Source organism: Perca fluviatilis, chromosome 13, assembly GCF_010015445.1.
Source record: "Perca fluviatilis chromosome 13, GENO_Pfluv_1.0, whole genome shotgun sequence".
NCBI lineage: Eukaryota > Metazoa > Chordata > Actinopteri > Perciformes > Percidae > Perca > Perca fluviatilis.
This window is the reverse complement of record NC_053124.1, coordinates 24,710,878-24,732,294: the sequence shown is the minus strand read 5'-3', so window position 1 is coordinate 24,732,294 and position 21,417 is coordinate 24,710,878. Positions and strand designations below refer to the sequence as shown.

The 21,417-nt window shown below is 40.5% G+C and overlaps 1 protein-coding gene across 4 annotated transcripts; it reads right to left on the bottom strand.

Annotated features, from left to right (window-relative positions):
* Positions 1 to 617: 617 nt before the first annotated feature.
* kiaa0319l (KIAA0319-like ortholog) lies at positions 618 to 21,105 on the bottom strand. 4 transcript variants are annotated; one of them, XR_005641202.1, is made up of 25 exons: positions 20,953 to 21,105; positions 16,421 to 16,601; positions 15,406 to 15,516; positions 12,738 to 13,006; positions 12,185 to 12,268; positions 11,728 to 11,968; positions 10,253 to 10,351; positions 9,385 to 9,482; positions 9,103 to 9,190; positions 8,580 to 8,672; positions 8,286 to 8,418; positions 7,875 to 7,980; positions 7,649 to 7,771; positions 7,427 to 7,550; positions 6,115 to 6,247; positions 5,714 to 5,862; positions 5,239 to 5,390; positions 4,891 to 5,029; positions 4,238 to 4,397; positions 3,803 to 3,945; positions 2,825 to 2,947; positions 2,545 to 2,635; positions 2,303 to 2,394; positions 1,444 to 1,954; positions 618 to 811 (listed from the first exon to the last, which is right to left on the bottom strand). XR_005641202.1 is itself a non-coding variant. In XM_039819992.1 (24 exons), exons 3-24 carry the CDS (start codon positions 15,494 to 15,496, stop codon positions 1,758 to 1,760), a joined length of 2,928 nt encoding a protein of 975 aa, XP_039675926.1. In that variant the 5' UTR covers positions 15,497 to 15,516; positions 16,421 to 16,601; positions 20,953 to 21,105; the 3' UTR covers positions 1,001 to 1,757. The 4 variants fall into 4 exon arrangements, 3 of the variants coding, with proteins under 3 accessions (XP_039675926.1, XP_039675927.1, XP_039675928.1); XM_039819992.1 differs by lacking the exon at positions 618 to 811 and having other exon boundaries at positions 1,001 to 1,954; XM_039819993.1 differs by lacking the exons at positions 618 to 811; positions 20,953 to 21,105 and adding an exon at positions 18,921 to 19,301 and having other exon boundaries at positions 1,001 to 1,954.
* Between the last annotated feature and the right edge of the window lie 312 nt (positions 21,106 to 21,417).

The following is a 21,417-nucleotide window of genomic DNA, read 5'->3' as shown; positions in this document are numbered from 1 at the left end:
TGACACAACTTAACTTTTGTCCCTAAAGGAAGTTCAGTGATGCCTCTTATAATGTCTAATTTTGTCATGCAGATTTCCTTGGGTTTCTCGAGTAATTTTAATAATCCCTAAATTGAACTAATTGCATATTTGTCAAAAGGAAAGCCGGGATAAATATGCTCACCCTAATAGGGGCAAAACAGATTATAATTGCTTCCTAAAACTGCAAAATTAACTCAAAGGATTAAAAAGTGTCCCAGTTTGCCACACATTTAATTTACACCATCCTTTTCATTTCAGGCCTACAGGTATGTTACAATTACTGAGGTGCTCCTGGACATGAGCTGCATTCACATTTGCTATATCCTTTCCTTTCATTTTTAAAGTCAAAGATATTAAAAACTGTATACATTTTGAATGCAGTCAAGTCTGTTTTTTTATGGCTGAACCATTCCAACTTTAACCTTTAAAGATCTCCCTTTTCAACCAACAAGAGACAAAATGAAACCAAAGTTGACAGACATGAAATCAAAGTGCATCGACATCTAATCACAGCCTGAAGGTTGTTTGTAATATATATATATATATATATATATATATATATATATTTTATTATTGGTATGTGTGTGTGTGTGTACACACACACACACACACAATAAAAACCTAAGTGGTCTTCATGGTTCAAGCAGTCATTAAGTTAATGAATATTGAGGTGAAGGAGGAAGCGGCCCCATTTTTTGTGTTGTCAACTTCTCCTCGTTATTGTCTCCGTCAACCAAAGTAGTTCACGTTGTGTATTCCACTGTGTCCCAGCGACTTCTTCCAGAGAAACCTTTAGAATATAAGCATGGTGTTTCTTTAAAAAAAAAATCTTCTGCCTCTGATAACATTGTGACTCTTTCACAAGTTAATAACAGAAATAAAAACATACAAATGGCTCTGAGGAAACATCTTTTGACACAGCAGCCAGAAAAAAATCCAAACATACACCCTACATACAAACATGCAGGCAATCATTCCAGTATCAAATTGTACCAGAACTCTTCATGCACTTTTTTTTTTTCTTTTTTTAATTTGGAGAGTCCGTTGCAGTTGTTAATTCTTGTTTTGGTTGTGTTTTTCCTTTCCATTGAGTCACCATCTCAACTGTGGACTCACTAACAAAAATCTTCAGATCAGAGTTAACCATTGGTTTTTACATGGCAGTTTGGTAGCATCAGGTTGACCTGGAACTGTGTGAATACGACCTCTTTGTGTGCGTACATGCGTGTCTACAAGAGGCAAGGTGTGAGCATGTCAAGTGGCTGGTTTGTCATTGAGTTTTTTTTATCCAGAAGGTCAAGTATTACTCAGGCTACTTCATGTGCCAACAGTAAGAGGGGTAACAGTACATTCTTTATGTCTCTGTGTTAAATAATAGGGGTCTATGTTATATTTTTACACCATTCAAAACACAGTGCTCACCCCTATTTCTCAGCGAAATGGTAGCTTGTTTTCCCTCCATAGTGGCTCAGTGTGGGAGCAGGGAAATGTCAGTACAGTGGTGTTTCTTTCTGTGACAGTGGGACAACATGTTTCCAGCCTGGTTTTTCTCTCTTTCCCTTCCTTTAGGTTTCTGTGTTGAAGAACAACAAAAGAGAAACAGGAAGTGAGGAACAGAGAGGGTGTGACAGCTGGAGGAGGGGTGGGTGTGTGTGTGTGTGTGTGTGTGTGTGTATGTGGTGTGTGTGTGTGTGTGTGTGTGTGAGGGCAGCAGTGAGCTCCCCCCTCCTCTCTTGCTATAGCAGCTCTTCTCTTTGCTTTCTGCCCCTCCCCGGCCCCTGCCCGTTCCTTAGGGAGCCGTTCTGGGGCCGCAGTAGATGCCCGCGCTCCTGCTCTGTCCATGGGACCCCGCCCTGCCCTTCATCACTGTCCAGGTCAGAGTCCGAGTGCATGAGAGCTGAGGAGGTAGGAGCGGGCACAGGCTTAATGCGGGCTGGTAGGAGCCAGGTGGGGGAGGAGAAGGAGAATAGAAAAAAACAGTAGGATGTTAAAATGATGCTGTGTCAAACCTGAACCAAGCAGAATGATTTATTTAGTCCTTTATTTAAACAGGTAGTTTTATTTTATCTAAAATACTAAATACAAACAGCTTTTAGCATCCTTTAAACATAAAGCATCACTCAATGGCAGTATGAGCAGTAAACTGTGTGTGACTTACTGATCTGTATGATTTCTGTGAATTTCAGTTTACATTTTTGAGATTTCACCTGGGATTCGCAGCTGCTAACATGCAACAGTGAATTACAATGGTGGCGATGGTGTATATGTATGTGTGTCTTACCAGCTCTGGGTGGTTGTAGCTCCAGACTGTCTTGCTCATCAGCTTCTAGCATTTTATACCTGCTTTTGCTTCTACGCACTTTGCTCTTACGCCTTTCAGGAAATAAACAAAAAAACACCAAATATGAGTTGGTAGTTAAAGATGTGGGGAAATACAGAAAAAAAGAACATTATGCATATACTGTGTCCAAAGACATTAAGTAAAAGTCATAACAATATTTGATCTAAAAAAATTGTGCTCACCTTTTGCAGCAACACACCATTCCCCAGACAACTGTTGCTATAGCAACCACAATCATAAATGACGCTATAGTCACATAGAGTACGCTCCACTCTGAAAACACAAAAGAACACACAAAAGAAAAGAATGTCATTACTTTGTAATAAAATACATAGGGCATGAAAATGTGAGAAGATTAAAGCCATATGAGGTCTTTTGTGGTGTTTGGAAAAAAGAATTGCCACATTACATTTGATGCAGTAATCAAACTAAAATATTCAATTAAGATTCATCTTATCTCACCACAATTGCTCTCTGCATCTCCGAGCTGAGCTCTGATGAAGTTCTCCATCCAGAAAGGGTGGCAGACACAACGCCGTGTGTATGAGTCACAATCGCCGTGACTGGAGCAGTTCAGCTGGCAGACTGAGGAAGGACAGCGGCAGAGTGTACAGTAGATGAAACCAGAGCTTTGAAGCAAACCTGACCCCACTGCAGAAAGATTGCACCTTTTCATCATTCATTAAAATCTCTCCATCTGACCTATCCTCTGTGTTAGCCAGCATGAAGCCCTGCACCAGTACCTTGGACTCGTTCTGGACTTGACTCCCCCAATAACTACCAGAACCATTTCCAACTTGCTGGATCCTGGTTAAACTTCAAGATTCTACTCCATGAAGCCCTCAGCAACCTGGCTCCCCCCTACCTCTCTGACCTCCTCCAGAAGCTTCCGGTCTGCTGATGCCAACCTCCTGCAAATTTCCAGGACCAAGTGCCGAAACTAGTGTTCTCAGGCCCTCTCTCTGAAACTCTCTACCTAATCACATCAAACATGCCCCCACACTGTCAGCATTCAAAAAGGCCCTCAAAACCTTTTTTTGAGGGTTATATGTTGATGAGGACTTTGAAAAGCGCTATATAAATCCGATGTATTATTATGATTATTAAACAATGATCTTACAGAAAACAGACTGAGAGAACTAAGGAGCAACAACATACCACATGTATATAATAGAACATAAAGCTACAATTGGTGTATGCAAGTTTCGCCACAGAGTCAAGAGAAAAAGCGTCAAGACGGATAAGATATAACTTGTAACGACAGCTCAAAAATCTTAGCGATTTAACCTCTGAGCCTAACCATATTCCCTGTCATTATCTGACCATTATCTTAGGTTCGAGAGGTCAAGAGGTCAAAGCTGCTCTGTTGCTGTGACCTGCCTGTGGCAAGTAAAACCCATGTGGCAAATAAAGTACAAAATATATTTGTCAGGTACTTACTGACTGTATCCACTCGTCGGGCCTTGTAGATGAGAAAGTCATTTTTCTGTTTGCGCAGTTTGTTGCGTAGGCTAAGTGCAACGCTGCGGCCTGACAGAGGAGGGCGCCCTGGACCGCCTGACACCAGGAAGACCAAACGAGTACTGAGGAGGGAGGAAGAAGTTGCTTATTTACTTAGAAGAATGCTTACTTGTATAGTCATAGTCACCATTTGAGCCAAATCAAGAAAACCTCATTCTAGCATTTTACATGGTTATGTTCATGTTTCATTACCAGGTTTACACTTGAAAAGTCAGGTTGGGGTTATAATAAAAGAATGTGAGCTTGACGAAAATATGAGAAAACATTCAGACATACAATAGATGTAAAAGTACAAATTCAAAAGGATTTCAGACAGACAGACAAAAGTCAAAAAAAATGTGCGGAACGACTCACCTGTGCTCATTAAACGCACTGATCTCTCGCACAATGATGTCGCTGTCGAGCACGCCCAGTAAAACCCCAACCTGGCGCAGCAGCATGTCTCGCTGACGGTGGGAGACCTGGGATACAGAGACCTCCAGCACCAACTCCACCAGGTCACGCTTCCATACGTCTGATAAACAGAGAGTTTTAAAAAAGGTGATAAAGGAGAATAAAGCACTAAGGAGACATGGATGGAGGGGTGTAATGGGAAAGAAAAAGTAACAAGAAGACAAACATGAGACAGAACCCATCTGACACTCTGCAATCTGGGAAAGAGGCCAGAGCACCAAGTGATGGATTAGTTTCTGGCTGTGTTTGTGTCTGTGCACCGTATGCTGCACATTGACCTGCTCAACCTTCTGCTGTTGGTTGTTGAGTCTCTTGCTGCGTGAAAACTATTTGCATGCAAAGACTTGTTTGAAGGCAAAATTAAAATCCAATAACTCTTAGGAGGTGTTACATGATAAAAAATGCAGTAATTTAACTTTTGATGTATCCACTTTTCCTGAAAATAGCCTTCAATGACCCTGACAAAATGTTCAGTATGTGGCATGGGGATAGAGCAAACACAATGATATAGAGAGAGTAATAAAACAACAGTTTTGTCAGTCTGTTTAAATCACCTGGTTTGACCTCCACTGTGCCTCTGTCAGTGCTGGTCTGTCCCTTACTGTCAGTTACAGTCAGGATGAAGCCGTACTTCCCCTCCACCAGGTTTCCCAGAAACAGCACCGCCTGGTGGTCAGAGTTGTTCAGTACATCCTATTGGAACATATAACAAAGAAGTGTTAAAATCTTTTACAGTCTATGGTTAAAATCTTTATTAGGTTTTTTTGCATTTTCTAATACAGTGGGTGTCTGATGTCGTTTACAGTTTTTATAGTTTTATATTCTGTCCACCATGAATTATTATAAACTACATCAGAGCATACAACAATCATTTGTATTATTCAGTCCATGGCCAGTCTCACCCCAGCGGCAGGGCTGCTATCATCTCTCGTCCACAGGTAGCTGACTCCACCTTTGTCATCAGTGGAGTGAGATCCATCTAGCGTGCAGGTTCTGACAGGCAGAGTGATGGATGGACTCGACACAACATGAGCCACAGGAGGCTGGTCCAGTTCTGGTGGAAAAACATTATAAATGACACAGAATTTAGAATTTAACACAATGATGGGATTATAACATGAATTGTGTGTGTGTGAGACTCCAAACTCAGCCAGCTCTTTTGCTTATGAGAGAAGGATTAGGCTAGTACACACACACACACACACACACACACACACACACACACACACACACACACACACACACACACACACACACACACACACACACACACACACACACACACACACACACACACACACACACACACACACACACACACACACACACACACACACACACACAAACACACACACACACAAAAAAAAAAATACACACCTTCTCTGACGATGACCGTGACAGTGTCGCTACTCTGCAGCTTCCTATCATCCGTTACGGTCAGCGTAAACTCGTACGTGCCAACCTCAAGACCTGTCACCGTGGCAACGGCACCATCTGCATTTTCAATCTTTACACCATCAGGACCACTGGTGGAGGGACAGACGGGCCAAAAGACAGAGTGTGAAAGATAATTTACTATAGATGGATAGATGAACCTTGATGACACTGAAAAATATGTTGAAACAGAGTTTGGTTTTAAACCAATTAATTTTGTACATTTGAATTAAACTGTATTATACTGTATTTGCAATGAAGCTTATATCTAACTATGTTTCAGTTATTTCATTACCTTGGAGACTGCAGCCAATACAAACTGCATGCACAGAAGTCTGACTCACTTGGTTTGTTTCCAGTGGTAGGTGGCTATCTTCTGATCATCACTGCTCTTACTGCCATCCAGAGTGGTTCGATCAACAGGCAGCGTCAGTTCTTTCTCCGGTCCTGCATCTGCTACTGGTGGCTTATTGTTTTCTGGAGGATGGAGAGTGAGAGTGACACAAGGGTGAGTAAACTAAAAATACATCTCAATTTTACAACCTACATGAAAATTGAAAATAAAGTGGGCTAATGGCTGTCAAAAGTGTCTGGTGTCAAGTCCTCTGAGCTTCAGTGAAAACCGCGTGAAACATTTCTTTCACAACCAATGCAAAGTAAAAAAGCACATCATCCTTCAACTATCATCAAAATGGAATCAATAGTGCAGCATTAAAGCCCTTTCAAACTATGAAATACTGCACTTAAATTGGGTCAATTTGCATCATTTCTCCAGCTTTTATCCAAATCAGAGTCTGAAAAATGAATGGTTTGACAGATGTACCAATATTTCAATCAGAGGCAAGAAAGAAAAGTGATTGTGATTTATTCAAAAAATGAAAGACTGAGAAGGAAAGAACAATTTCAGAAACACCCCCACTAGAATATAAAAAGGACAACCTGATACATAACGGTCAAAGTGTATTATCAAAGAACAGCAGTGCTGCTCTGAAATACCTCAAATTACAAACTCTGACTAACAACACACTACACTTATTTTCAGATATCATCACTCACTGGTTCTCAAATGGTTGACATGTGTGTTCACATAGCAGCTCCTGTTCAAACTCTACCGGGCTATCGTGCCAGTGCGTGTTTGCATTCTAGTTTACACAAGGTGCTTATCCGGTTGAATGTGCATGTGCAGCCACATACACCTCCCATTAACTGAGTCAAAATGCTATTAAAGGTTTAGCAATTAGAATTTCCTAAAAGCAGCTGAAGTAGTGACATCAGCTTCACACATATAGGCCAAGTATAAATACAGCTACATTATGTACTGCTGCTCAGTATACTCTTCACACTTCATGTATATATTTGCATAGAGTAGGGTCAAACAAGACACAGGGCATATTGAATACAGTGGAGGAGGACCTGAAATATCAAGATAAGGGTTTAATTCTAGTGTGTAGGCATAAGTGCACACAGCTGAACAAACAGGCTTAACAAACTCAAGTTAATGACTATCAAAAAAGCGAGAAAAGAGTGACAGTTGTAAGGAACGTAATTAATGCCCTCAGCAGCTGATTAACTAAATATTCCTCTCAACGTTTTACTGAAGACGCAATTCACAAGTGCTGAGGTGGCATAAACAGAAGCCCTTTGCCCTTCGCTTACCTGGCTGCACAATGACGGTGACCTGGGCGGTTTCCTGTTGGCCAGCCGAGTCTGTCACAGTCAGCTGGAAGGTGTAGTCTCCCTCTTGCATAGCTGACAGCTGCAAGATCGGCGTCCGTACGCCCTAAAAATGAGCAAAAGGATGCCAACGTCAACCATGATTCTCTTAGCCTAGGAAAAATAAACTGAAACATGACAATTTATTATATGTATAGTCCTCACCTGCATCTCCACCACCTTGTCTTTGCTCTCAGGGCTGAGGGACCACTCATAGGACAGGGAATCATGGTCGTCGGTGCTTTGGTTGCCGTACAGAGTGATGGAGTTGCGTGGCAACTGGATGACCTGGATGAAGTTAGACAAAAGAACAGCCAGCTATTGGTTACCAGGAGTGCACTGGTTTGGTGCAATAAAGAACAGAACGACGACGATAGAAAATACTTCAGACCTGGTTAGGGCCAGCGTTGGCCACAGGCCGATAGTCCTTGGCTTTGTTGACTGTGAGGGTGGCCTGTGTTGAGTTTGTGGCTCTATCTGAGTCTGTCACTGTCAAACTGAGAAAGGTTTTTTTATCAGGTTAAATACATCATTTTTATGGCAAACTCAAAATAATTTCACCTTAGAACCAAAAAAAACATGTTTGATTTACATTTAGTAAGAATTTTAGTAACTTTAAGCCCGCCATTCATCTGATAGACTCGGAGAAAACAGGCTTTAACAGGTTATTGTCTTTTTATTTTATTATTTCTCTTTGTAAATTCTTGATTAGGATGTTTGCAAAATATTTATCTAAAAATACATATGAAACATTGAGACCTCTCAAAATTAAAACAATGTCATGGTTGTAGACCATCTTTACCTAAATGTGTAGTTCCCAGGCACCAGGTTGGTGAGGGTGAGGACGGGGGTGTCGGCAGAGACCTTCTCCTCCCTCAGGGGACCTTTAACCTCTTCCCAGTGCCACGCCACCACCTTGTCATCATCTGTGCTCTCTGTAAGGACAAGGAAGGAAGGAGGGGCACAGGGGAAAATGGGCAGTAAAATACATTTAATAGCATGAGAGGAAAAGGTACAGATTTTATGTACAAGGTCTCTCTCTTTTGCTGATGTTGAATATGTTGGTGTATGTGTGTGCGTCATGTGGGACACTCACGGCTGCCGTCTATGACTGTAGAACTGGTTGGCAAGGAGATCTCTTGGAACTTTGGGGAAACTACGGCAACAGGACGCTTGTTTACCCGTGGCTCTATCAGGTGGAAAACAAGAAATTAGCACACTTACTGGAGCTGTGCATCAGCTGTTTGTGACTGAGGCAGTATGCACAAGTCAGTGGCTACCTTGGCAAAAGTCACAAATACAACTGTGTGTGGGGGGGAAAGCAGCTTCTCTTGCAGCAATAACATCCAAGTTTATTTAGTCAACATAAGGCAAAACTGTGCACTGATTCCTGATAATTTACATTATCTACATTGACGGTTAGGAAAGACGACACCATCAAACTAAAATTAGAAATGACCTTCTAAAGACCTACTGCAGCAGAAGAGCCATTAGCTTAATTAGAATTAGCATGTGGAATATTACACGCCATTTCGAAAGGGGGCACATAAACCGTCACCCCTGCAAAAAACTTCTAAGATCACCACAACATGAATGAGATTTCACATAGTCATCCTCACCTGGTTTGACTGTGACATTGACGTAACCTTCTCCATGAGCCCCCTCCCCGTTCACCGTCACCTCAAACTCATACAGGCCCACAGTCAGCTGAGAGAGAGAGAGAGAGAGAGAGAGAGAGAGAGAGAGAGAGCAAGTCAAGCAAGCAGAATGAGGACATTATCTTTTTGAGACAATCTGTGTCCTTTACACACTACTGGAATTGTCTGTTTATACATTCAATAGAGCTCCAGATGCATGTTTTATTTTTAGCAGAACATGAATATGAGGGCTGGGATCTGTACCTGGCTGAGTTTAAGTGTCATGCTGTGCTGCCCTTCCATCTGTCCACTGTAATCTTTGGGATGAGTTATCAGACGCCAGTCAAATGCATAGGTTGTCTCTGTAAAGAAGTAGCAAAATGAAACCAAACCTGCTCATGCATTTAATTCAAATCTATCAGATAAGGATCATTTCCAGATGAGAGATTCTGGGATCGTTAGAGCATGTCGAGGAGGGATCAAGAGATTAACAAAATGATGACGTGTATACTCTTGGTAACTGTATAAGCTTCTGCCAGTCCTGATTTGAAATTCTCTGGCAAGTATTCAGCAAGTTTTTTTTTTATTTTTAAGATTTATTTTTGGGCTTTTCCGCCTTTAATTGACAGGACAGCTAGGTGAGAAAGGGGAGAGACATGCAGGAAATCGTCACAGGTCGGATTCGAACCCTGGACCTCTGCGTCGAGGCATAAACCTCTATGTTTATGTGCGCCTGCTCTACCCAAGCCCCAACCCGGCCACTATTCAGCAAGTTTAATAAACAGTATGCTGATGGTGACTCAGGAATGCAACTGTCAAGCAGGTTGAACTTCATCAGCCTATTGCTGAACACCAAAAATATCACAACATGCAAAATGACGGTCTGCAATGAGAATACATTCAAGTAAAAATTTATTTTCCAGATATTTCCAGAAGGAAGGTTTTGATAACTCTGTACCATTTATACACTGAAAAGGCATTAGAAACTCAACCTCCATGTGTAATAACAGTCTGCTACATATTAATGACTGAAATTCTGCAGAAAACTGCTGAAATGACATTTACTAACAGTGTGTAACAAGTTTCCAGGTAATGAATTTCAACAGTTTATCTAATATTTCCCTAGTTTTACCTGTTGGGGGCGGTGGGACCACGAAGGCGTTGAGCTCGACCTTGTTGCGGGGTAACGTGACCTCCACACTCTCTCCCGCAGACACCACCAGCTCCCTCACTGTCGTGGAAAACAACAGAGGATCAGAGATGATGCCAAAAGTGCAGCATGGCAACCAAAAGACAGGAACTGGTCTGAGAGGGGAGTATTCAACACATCTATTGGGTGAATAAATGAAAAAATTATGTACAAGTGGGACAGAGACCACGTTATTTTCCTGCGTTGCTCTTAGTTACTAAATTTACACATATGCATTTGAATATCATATTCTACCTTGTTAGACAGGTAGGAGAAATTATAAAAAAGCAATTATGTGCACGTGTATTTACAGCAAGATGTAATACAGTCCTTCGGCACATCCTTATGTGGTATATTCCATTTAACTGTTGTGCATCTACAAAACAAAAAATGATGCAGCATAGGTTGAAATATCCTGAATTGTAGTCCATAGCATGGATCAAGCTCCAAAGAATCCTTGATCTGACATTTCGCATAATGCAACGCAATAGTTTCTATTCACTAGACCCTCCGTTGTAAACACCAACAGTATGTCACCCATTCCACAGCTCAATTCGTAACACAGGCTTTCTGTTAAAAATGCTCTAGTCTCCAAGCCCAAACTGATGAACTAAAAAAATAACCCTAATGACATCATCAGGGTTATTTTCTCAGACTTCACAAAACTCACTTCAGAGCCACAGGAAATGTTATGCAACTGTTCTCACAGGTTGAGTACTCCTACTCCTACTAGTAAACTGATCATGATGTGTACATTTTAATCAAACTATGAATGTGAGAGGTTTTCTTTCAGAATCACAGGCTCTAGTTATGCAACTGACCTGTGTTTAGCTCATGTAGCTATTGTTTGCTCTAGTAACAGTATTGTTAGTTAAAAGAGCTAAAACTATTTTATCAGTAATAACATGAAATGTTTTGTCTGTTGCCATTTTTGAATGAATACCAGTTGAATGGCGGTATTGTCTCTCAGGGAGGACAAACAGATCATACGAGTTATTCCTGTTTGTAGAAGCCCAGCATATCTCAGCACATTCCTATTGTTTACTTATTTGGCTTCACACCCAAAGCACATGTTCCTTTCTTTGGGAGAAATAACATCTGAGCAGTCTGCCATACAGTATGTGGGCAAAGTACATCTTCATTTTCTCAAACATCAGCTCCAGCAAAGACAAAGACTGCACAGTAAAGGATCCATTGCAAATTGTGGGTGTGTGACAAAAAAATACAAACTTAAAAGGACAACGATGTATTAACCAATCTAAGTAAAGAAAGGACCTGAGAGTAGCGTGAAGCCTGCAAAACCACAGTGCTGCTACATTATTTAGTAGTTCATAATTAATAAATGAAGACAAGACACATGAACGAGCTGAAAATAGGTGATCGCTGACACCAACTGCAGCAAATATTAGCTTCCTTACCAGCTTGTGTTGGAGTTGTGACGGTAGCAGTTGCAGCTGTGGCTGTGGGTGTGCTGACATCACTGCTATTGGAAGACGCGGCAGTATTAACGGTGTCCGTTGAGTTCTGCTGTGATGGAGCAGGAGCGATGTCTGCACTCCCATTGTCTAACTGGCTAAGGTTTTTTTGGGCTGTTTGAAGAAGTGTGATGGTGCTGGGTACTGTTGGAGATAGGCGAGCTGTTTTCGGTTTGGGACTTTCCTGCAGAAACAGTTAAAGACTGTAGTTTTGAAGGATACCAATTTCTGATCCAGTTTCAGTGCTCTCTTTTTACCCAAATTAAAATTCTGTGTATCTCATTGCATATAACTCATTGGCATTCTTTTTATGTAAGACTTGCTAACAGCATCTGCTACAGGCAAACAATGCAAAGATCAATATAAAGTTTAAAAAATAGCCAATTTTCTGTGAACTTACCGTGCTGTTAAGCTGTCCTGTGTTTGGCGTTCCTGCATGCTGTGCCCGACGAGCTCTTCTACGTCTTGCTGTGACAACAGGACTCTTAAAGTAAAGTTACAGAAAAGAAAAATACTTTAGAAAAATAAAACACACACACACACACACACACACACACACACACACACACACACACACACACACACACACACACACACACACAGACTAAATGAAGGTAACTAAAAGCAGAAACACAGATTTTTATGATGACACTAACTGTATTTATTTATGTGGATCGGTTGAATCTGGCCGATACACGATCCAGTTAATAAGGTAAGTATCGATCATGCGCATCCCTAGCTTGGATTGTGAGACAATATATGTTCTGCTCAAAACTTCTGAACAGATAATGAATCTTCCAAATAGCAAAAATGCAGTTTTTAAGCTTAATTTTTTTTTACTGTTACCCTAATCAATGACACAACCATCTGGAAAAAGCCTAATCAATAGAAATGTGGTCATAAGTCATAAGGTTAAATAAGTCTAGTTGTGTTTTTTTAGCTGCTCTCTATACCTTTGAGAGCAGCTGAAGGAGGCCAAGGGACTCCTGGTGGGGCTGGGGCAGGGTGGTGATGGGGCAGCCCCTATTCTGCGAGCAGCTGAGAAGCACACATTGCCCGCCGAGGCTCCACACGGCGTTGCAGCTGGGAATCAAGCAGCAAGACTCCCAACATGTTGCCCCGCCTCTCCCTTTTGCCAGAGAGTGCCAACCCATGCTGACGATGCTGCTCCAGTGAATCCCCAGTACCCCCCCAGTCACCCGGCAGAGATTTGCTGACACACCTGGATGGGGACAGAAGGAAAGAGAAAGCAATGATGTACTGTACTGATGTTAAAAACTACAATCCAATGGGATAGATGATTTACCTTTTGCAACAGGGCCACAGTTAAAAGAAAAGGATGGAAGTTTGTTAATAAAATAGGGGTGAAAGGGAGGATAACTGGTGAAGGTTATTAACTGGTTTCCTGGCAGAGAAATTTTACAAAGGGGTTTGTGTAGCGTGTAGTTTGATCAAAAGGATCTGCCAAAGGCGACATCATGGATCCGCCACCGGGCAGCGCTTCCCAGGCTTTTCAAGATTTCCACTTGTTTATATCAATCAGGGCATTGTTGGGTACTCTTGGCATTGCCGAAAGCAAAGGGGCAAAGTGAAACCCACAGTGAGACTTTTCACAGATTAGGCTTTGACTGAACATTTCTCAGAAAAGCCGACATGCAGCCGCAATTTGAGCAGTCAGCCAAGTCAGCAGCAAAGAGAGGAAGTGAGGCTTTTCCCTGACAAAACAAGACACTGATTAAAACCCAAAGCACAGTATGCAGAATGCACGAACACCACCCAATGAGTCAGACAATATTAGACTCATATCATTCATTCAGGTTTTCTTATTTGGGATTTGTTCTTAGGTAATAACACAATCTACGCACCCTCAAGAGCACTCTTAAGCATATTTGAGTGCTGACATGTGTGTGCTAAATAATTGATTATTTCACTTTCTTCACAACTACATTGCAATAATATTATAGGATTTAAATTACAATAAAATTGATATCATTTATGTACTTTGTAATAATTATTTTCATTATTTTACAAAGCAGTATGGTCTTTTAAATTAAATATACCTTACCTAATATACCATCCCATCCAATAATTAGTGATTTAAACAATTCTGCGGCTTAAGACGTCATGAATCTGACGTAGACTTTTCTCAGGACCTTTCCCTACAACAAATTTAATAAATAAATATAAATATATATATATATATATATATATATATATGAGGCCCATTGAGGAACAACAGGGAGAAATGGAGGTTATATTTCACCACTAATTAAATGAATGTTCACACAGACACAGAAGCCAAACTAGCTGAATAACAGTCCAGGAAAAAGGAAAACTGCTGAGTCACTCTGTGAATTAAGAAAACTGCAGATGAAAAAGAACTTAACACTTTTATTTTTGTCTTGCAGTTCTAAGTGGTCGACGGAAGCTGATAAAATCCATAGTTTGTATGCAGATACACAAACAAGTAATGATCAGTCGTGTCATTTATTAGTAGCCCCTTTTGTCCACTACATTTGGAAAGATGCTGTAAATGAATACAGCACAAGTTCTACTAGACTTAATGAACATTATGTATAATCCCTTGCTTTACAGTGCATCAAGAAAATCTGAAGTTAATTTTATGTTTACATGCATCAGGCTAGTTAATACTGACAAAGATTTCTAAAATGCCCATGTCTTCATTTCTAGACGCATTTTGGATGAGTGATTGCTGTCAGCGCTTACATTAGTGATGAATACACCAAGTTTCCTTTGACTGCCTCACAATCAAAACAACCCTGTGTTTCACCAGTTGAATGCTTTTAATGTGAAAAAGCAGCAGTAGGAAATGTTGGGTTTGCATTAGCAATAACTTGGGTAAAAAAATGGGTTTAGATTTATTAAAATCTTAAACATTTCCATATAGGCACTTTTGACACTGGTGTTCTATAAACACCGGTAGCAACACTATTTTTAGATATTTTAGGATAAGATTGAGCTGAGTGCAAGGTAAGTCAGTTGAGAGCTTATCCTGCTGATGACAAGGCCGTAAACAGTTATTGGGGCTCAGACAGTGCTATACCCGTAACTATTGCTACCATGGCAACAAGAAGGCTAAGGTTGACGTTATGGGACATCAGTGTAACTCAAGTTTGGAAAAACAGGTCTTGCCACACACACAAAAGCACTATAGTTTGTTTGAGAAAGGACCCTTTGGCCTCGGTTTAGTCATCCCACCCCTTGTCCACTCTTCTTCTGTCCCCCACCCCTCAACACACACACACAAACACACACAATGTCCACTCACAGAGCCCCTATTGTCCTGTTCCACATTGTAACCCACTGAGTGGAGTGGCATCAGAAAGAAGGCACACATTCACACACAGTAGGGGTGCCAACAGTCCTCTATCTCTCTACCTCCGATTACAAGGATAGTTAACACCAACTAGCAACCTAAAACCATCCAAGTATCATAATAAGATCTAAGAAGGATGAAGACCCACCCTGAGTAATCAGAGGTGTGTGACTTTACGGTGCAGATCGTTGCCGAGATGAGGCACAGATGCGAGTTTTCCTTATCATTACTGTGTCAACACAGGTGGCTTTGCCTATCGAGTTCAGGGTAATGGTTTGTTTTACCTGCAGGAGAAGCCAAGACCAAGAGGTAGGTCAGCGGTAGGAGGAGGTGAGGTAAGCTCCAGGTGAGCAGCTTGTGGTGTGAACAGGACATTTTCCACAAGGAACAAGGACCTAGAAAAAGGAAATAGAACTAAGTTAGTGTGCTTTAATATTACCATTACAACAGACGTGGGCCACTTAAATGAACAAAGTGAAATATCTAAATAACAAAACATTAAAAGGAATAGTTGTTTCCCACTGTTTCCAGTCTTTGAGCTACGCTAAACTAACTGGCTGCTGGCTGTACCCTTATATTTACCATACAAGCATGAGTGGTGTCAATCTTCTTATCTCAGCAACAAAGCATGTAGGTGTATTTACAATACCTTGCACGGTGTACAAGAACTCATGCTGGGATCCTGACAAATTATTATTAAATGTATTCATTAATACCTCATATAAAGATCATTTTCGAAGAAAGTAAGGTAAGGGTACTATACTTTAATGTAGTGAAATTCATTATCTGCATTTTAACCCATCCCTCAGGGGAGCAGTGGCACCAACTCCAGACCTGAGCCAGTGCCTTGATCAAGAGCACTGACTGGAGAACCTAATCTACACGTTTTTGATGGTGGGGGAAACCAGAGCACCTGGAGGAAACTCCCGCAGACATGGGGAGAATATGCAAACTCCACACAGAAAGGGATTCGAACCCAGAAACCTTCTTGCTGTGAGGCCACAGTGCTATCCACTGAGCCACCATGCCACCCTAAATATAAAAGTACTAAAGGTATACTGAGAACATTAGTTAAAAAAAGCCTTCACTGTCATACTGAGACTGCACAAGAAGAAATGTAGCTTGAAGGTTATTTTTCATTTCATCAACCATTACAGTCTGGTCTGTCTCGCCCTCCTTATAGAAATAACATCTGTCAATCCAATTAACCAACTGAACGTACAGATGGTTTATTTCAATACCTGCACAAATGTAATGAAGCATACCTACTACTACAACCTGCAACCACGCCCTATTTACCTTTCTCCCAGCCAGGTGGTGGAAGAAAAAGATGCGGGAAGAAAGAGGGAGCGAGGAGTTAGGTTGGCAGCCAAGTGCTGTGAGGTGACGGGTGAAGGCAGGTCAACACCAGCACTCTGAGGAAGAGATCCAACATGGCAGTCTCTGGGGCCTTCAAAGGCTCAGCTGCTCACACAAAACACTACAGAGTGCAAGAAAAAGACAAAAACATTTAACATGTGGATCCTTCAATATCATTCATATCGGTATGAACAAACATGTGAACAAATAGGCCTTCGTGGAATTGAATTCACTGAACACAAAATAATTTAAACAACCTATAACACATTAACTTGATAACAATGTTTATGCAAATAAAATTCCAACCCCTCAACTGGAGATATTCTAAAGTAAGAAAGTAAGTAAAATGTATGCTTTCCAATGTGCATGGACAAAAAAACATAATAGAAAAATAGTCTAAGAATACAATAAAGTAAAAATACAACAGATACATTTATCAATAAATAAAAGACAGAGGTTACCCAAAAACTAGCCTGAACAAGTGAGTCTTCACTTGTCCATTAAAACAGTCCACATTCTCAGCAAAACTAATGCTGGTTGGCAAAGGATTCCAGAGTCTGGGTGTGACTGACGAGTGTGTGGCGTGGATAGCAGATTTTGGTTGATAGACCTGAGAGACCGGGAGGGGGTGTGTAGGTGAATTATGTTGGCAAGATAAGCAGGGGTCTGACCATGTAGAGCCCTATAGGTTATGGTGAGAATTTTGAATTGGAAGGAAGGAAGCCAGTGAAGGGAGCAGAGTAGAGGGGTGGTATGGGTGCGCCTGTTTGATCTAGTAAGTAGCCTAGCAGCAGCATTTTGAATGGATTGCAGGCAGTGAAGGACAGATTTGTTGAGCGAGGAGAAGAGTGAATTGCAATAGTCAATACGGGAGGAAGTGAATGCATGGATGAGCATCTCCAGTTCTGACTGAGAGACCAGAGCCCTTAATTTGCTAATGTTGCATAAGTGGAAAAAACAGGATTTGGGGAGAGCAAAGACTAGTAATGTTACTTAAATGAACTTCCCTTTACAAAAACGTGTATGTACCATATTTGATCTGAACATTAAAAGATGGTAATGACAAACACTATATCATCAAAAACAGAGGAAGAAGGGAAAAAAATTATAATTCAGTTTAGTGGTATAACATGACTCACCATCCTGTGAGCTCCCTCTTTTTCACTATTAGTTAAAGCAACACGAAATTGATAAAGGAAATAAAAAAGGTAAGAATATTTACTTCTATGACAGGTGTTTAGTCCTTCTTAATTAGCTGAATGCATATCTCAACACTTATGCAACAATATAAAAAATGCAATCTGTCTGCCATGGTGTTTAGTCTTCTAGTATTGCAACCTATTACCCAGCCTGTATGTTCATAACAACCGTTAAAATGAGTAGTGGTTAATATCTGGGAATACTACACTTTGGAGGATTGCTATATACAAAAAAATAAACATTTCTACCCCTCTCCTAAGTTCTTAGGGACATAAGTATAGAATATAAAAAGCTAATTCATCCAATGAATTAACTGTAAATGTTAAACTATGTTCAAGACACAGTCACAGGCCGTCCAGGCCCCTGAGGTAACTTCCTAACGCTTAATGTCCTTTCCTACAGGAAGTGTGATTAGGAAGTTTCTCATTCCAACGTAATTAGTGATGACAATAAATTCATGCTGATGAATAATTAACTTGCTGAATGAGTCACAAAAAAGGAGCAAGATGCAGATTGCTGTACTGCTTTCATGAGAATGGTTAAACAATATGTATTGCTTTATGAATCTTTTGTCTTGGGGTACAAAAGTAAATTCTTTTAAGTAAAGTAAAACTTCAGGAAGTCTGACTTATGATTTGATGAGGAATGCATGGAGTTTGAGTCTGAGTAAAAGAACAATACTGCACTTTCTTCACTTTTTGCAAGTTCTTTCAGCAGAACGGGCTTAAAAAAAAAAAAGGGGGAGTGAACAGTACAAATCCTGGGACACTGTGTTCAAGACGTGAGAAGCCTCTTCCACCCCAACGTCTCACCAGGAGACTATTATGGGGCAATATAGCAATGAATCACGCAACTTTCACAAGCATCTGCTGTGCAGACAGTGTGTAGATGTTAGCTAGACACTATATAACCATATGGTTGGAAATAATGCTGTTATTACTTTTTGACAATTTTTAAAGACATGCAGATAGTGATACTCTTTTCAGAGTTACTACTTTGTAAAAATGTCAAGATAGCATATAACTAGTTAAGATTGTTATTTTATGATAGCAGACATTTTTGTCTAAGATGATAAACATGTCTGTTATAACTGTATTACATCTGTTAAAAGTTTAATGTTGCTGTTATACACTTTAAAAAGATGCTGTTTTAAAACCAAAACAAAGTTGTGATCACCAGGCAAAGATCACAAGCTCTCACACAGACACACACTCACACAACATGAACTGCTGACACAAACCTGTATGGTCTGCATCCATATGTGAATCTACATTCCTGCACATGAACGCTTGAGCCCCAGCAGCTTCCTTCTGTGCTATAATCAACAGCTCAGTAAATCCCAAATCCACAAACAGTCATTAGTCCTCCTGCGCTTGGTTTTCTCTCGAAATCAGCCACCAAATCAGAGTAAAGAAAGAAAGCTCCAGGTAAAAATAATCCAGACAAACAATTTGAGGGATCCAGTCACGTTTTTCCTCCTCAATCTACAACATTGAAGATTTGCCTTTTTACTGCTCAAATGCCTAATGGCCGGTGGTGACTTTCAGTGTGTGCCACACCAGTAGTGCACTACTGCACTCAGTCACCTTGGCTGATGACAGCTCAGCCATTAGCGACATTTCAATACCTAGCCTACTTTTCCCTTGAGAAGCTTCTGAAAAACAATGATCTCTGTGACCAAAAACCCCCTTATAGCCAGAGAGGACAAGTTCTCTCTCTCTTTCTCTCTCTCTCTGGCTGTTTCTTCCTCCTCCTCTTCCTCTCTCTCAGTTGCAGTAGTCAATAGCACACTTGTCAGCTCTGTATTAGCTTCTAGGTAGACAGGTTGGTGGAGCTTTCTCTGTAATGGTACCAAGGCCCACACACAGTTTCTTCTAGCTGCTACAGGGAAGGACAATTAAGTTGTTATTAGTTTTCTCCCAGGCACAGTCTTTGAAATAAATCAACCAAATAATAATAACCCTCCCATTTTGCTGTGACAACTACAGAAAACATCCTTCATTCATTCATCATTTATAGTAGGTTAAAAAAGATTGATTACACAATAAGGCCACTTACAACTGAGTAAAACCTTGGACCGTATAAAACGTACACACGCTACTAGTCTCTAACTTCTCATAAAAATCTCCTTGTACTTACATAGTTTTTGCATCATAATTGTATACATTTTAGTCGCCTTTTCTGATTCTTTGTATTGTTTTGCTTTGCAGGAATATCATAAACAGTATAAAGTGTTGGCAATAGACATTCACATTTGTATGCCTTTTCTTAACTTTTAAGTTGTTCTTACTTCTTGGTTTTCCCCGATCCTTTCCGTTATTGCGGTCACTTATTGCTTTTACTGCTATTGGATGTCACTATTTCTTACTGATTGTTTTCATTCTGTTTACTGATGGATGAGTTTCTTTTTCATGATGCTACAAGTCAAATTCCCCAGGCAGGAAAATAAAGACTTAACTGAACTGAAAACAAATTGATTTACAGATCAATATAAAATATAAACGCCATCTACCAAACATTTGCTTGTTAAAGCCTCCCATAGACAAAAGACCTGAATGTCTACCATTTTCATATTAAAAATTTAAAACTAGCTCTGGTGGCCTGAGTCGGCATTTATAACTTGTACTTTAGCAAGTAAATGATGAATTGAAAACAATATAACAAAGAAAAATCAATCATGAAAATAATTGTTAGTTAAGCATAAAAACGATTGGTTCTTGCAGAGTAGGGATTAACTGACTGATTAAAGTGCAAATAAGTGTAAGATTGACTGCATGAATGAAGGGCTTTCAGTTAAACGACATGCATGAGTAAACCCACTGCTGAGATAATATCTGAGACTTCATCCAAAATGGTGGGCTGGTGAATTATGTATTTTACCAACCTGAAAGCAACAGTCAGAGTTTACTCAAATCAAAAATGTCTAAAGCTGTCAGATCATTTAATAAAAGGCCTATATACAGCCTGCGCAGTCCACTGCACTATCACACCATTACAAACGATGGACGCTTGAGTCAATATGACACTTCGTATTTAGTAACGTTAACTGATCTTCGTTTCGTTCTTACAAGACACAGCGTTACAGACGTGCAAGCACTGAGACAGGTATTTCACCTGTATAATCCCGGGATCGCCTCTGTTTAAGGCACCTTGAGCTGCTGGCATCTCTCTTTCACTAGCTACACACCGTGCAGGATCACGGATCTTCCTGAGCGTTTTCAATGATAATTGGCACGACACCATTAAAGACAGAAGAGTGTACAATGACTTACAGTTACAAGTAAAATGGCATTCAATTCGGTCGCTGTGATGTTTCGTCGTTGTTGTTGTCCCTTGTACAGTTAATTAGGTCAGTATTCCTCTCGCATGTAACGTACAGCTGATGTGTAACCACAGTTAAGCGTTAAATAATACTTCCGGTGGCTGGATTTCCAAAATAAAGTAATAGCTAAGTGACCCAACCATTGGGACATTTTACGGCACAATGGTTCAAATTAACGACATTTATGGGAAGGAATATGTAGTAAATAAAAACATTCTACAAATTATATTACACAGACATCTACTGTGGTACTACATTTGCCTGTGCTGCATTTTAAAACCGTTAACGTTAATTCGACTAACGTTACTTCCGCCGTGCGGCACCTGCCGACCAGCTGTCAATGGCATTGGCAAACACGTTCAGCTCAACATAAACACTTAACCTGCTAAGCTTTAGTCATTTTTGTGTTATATTT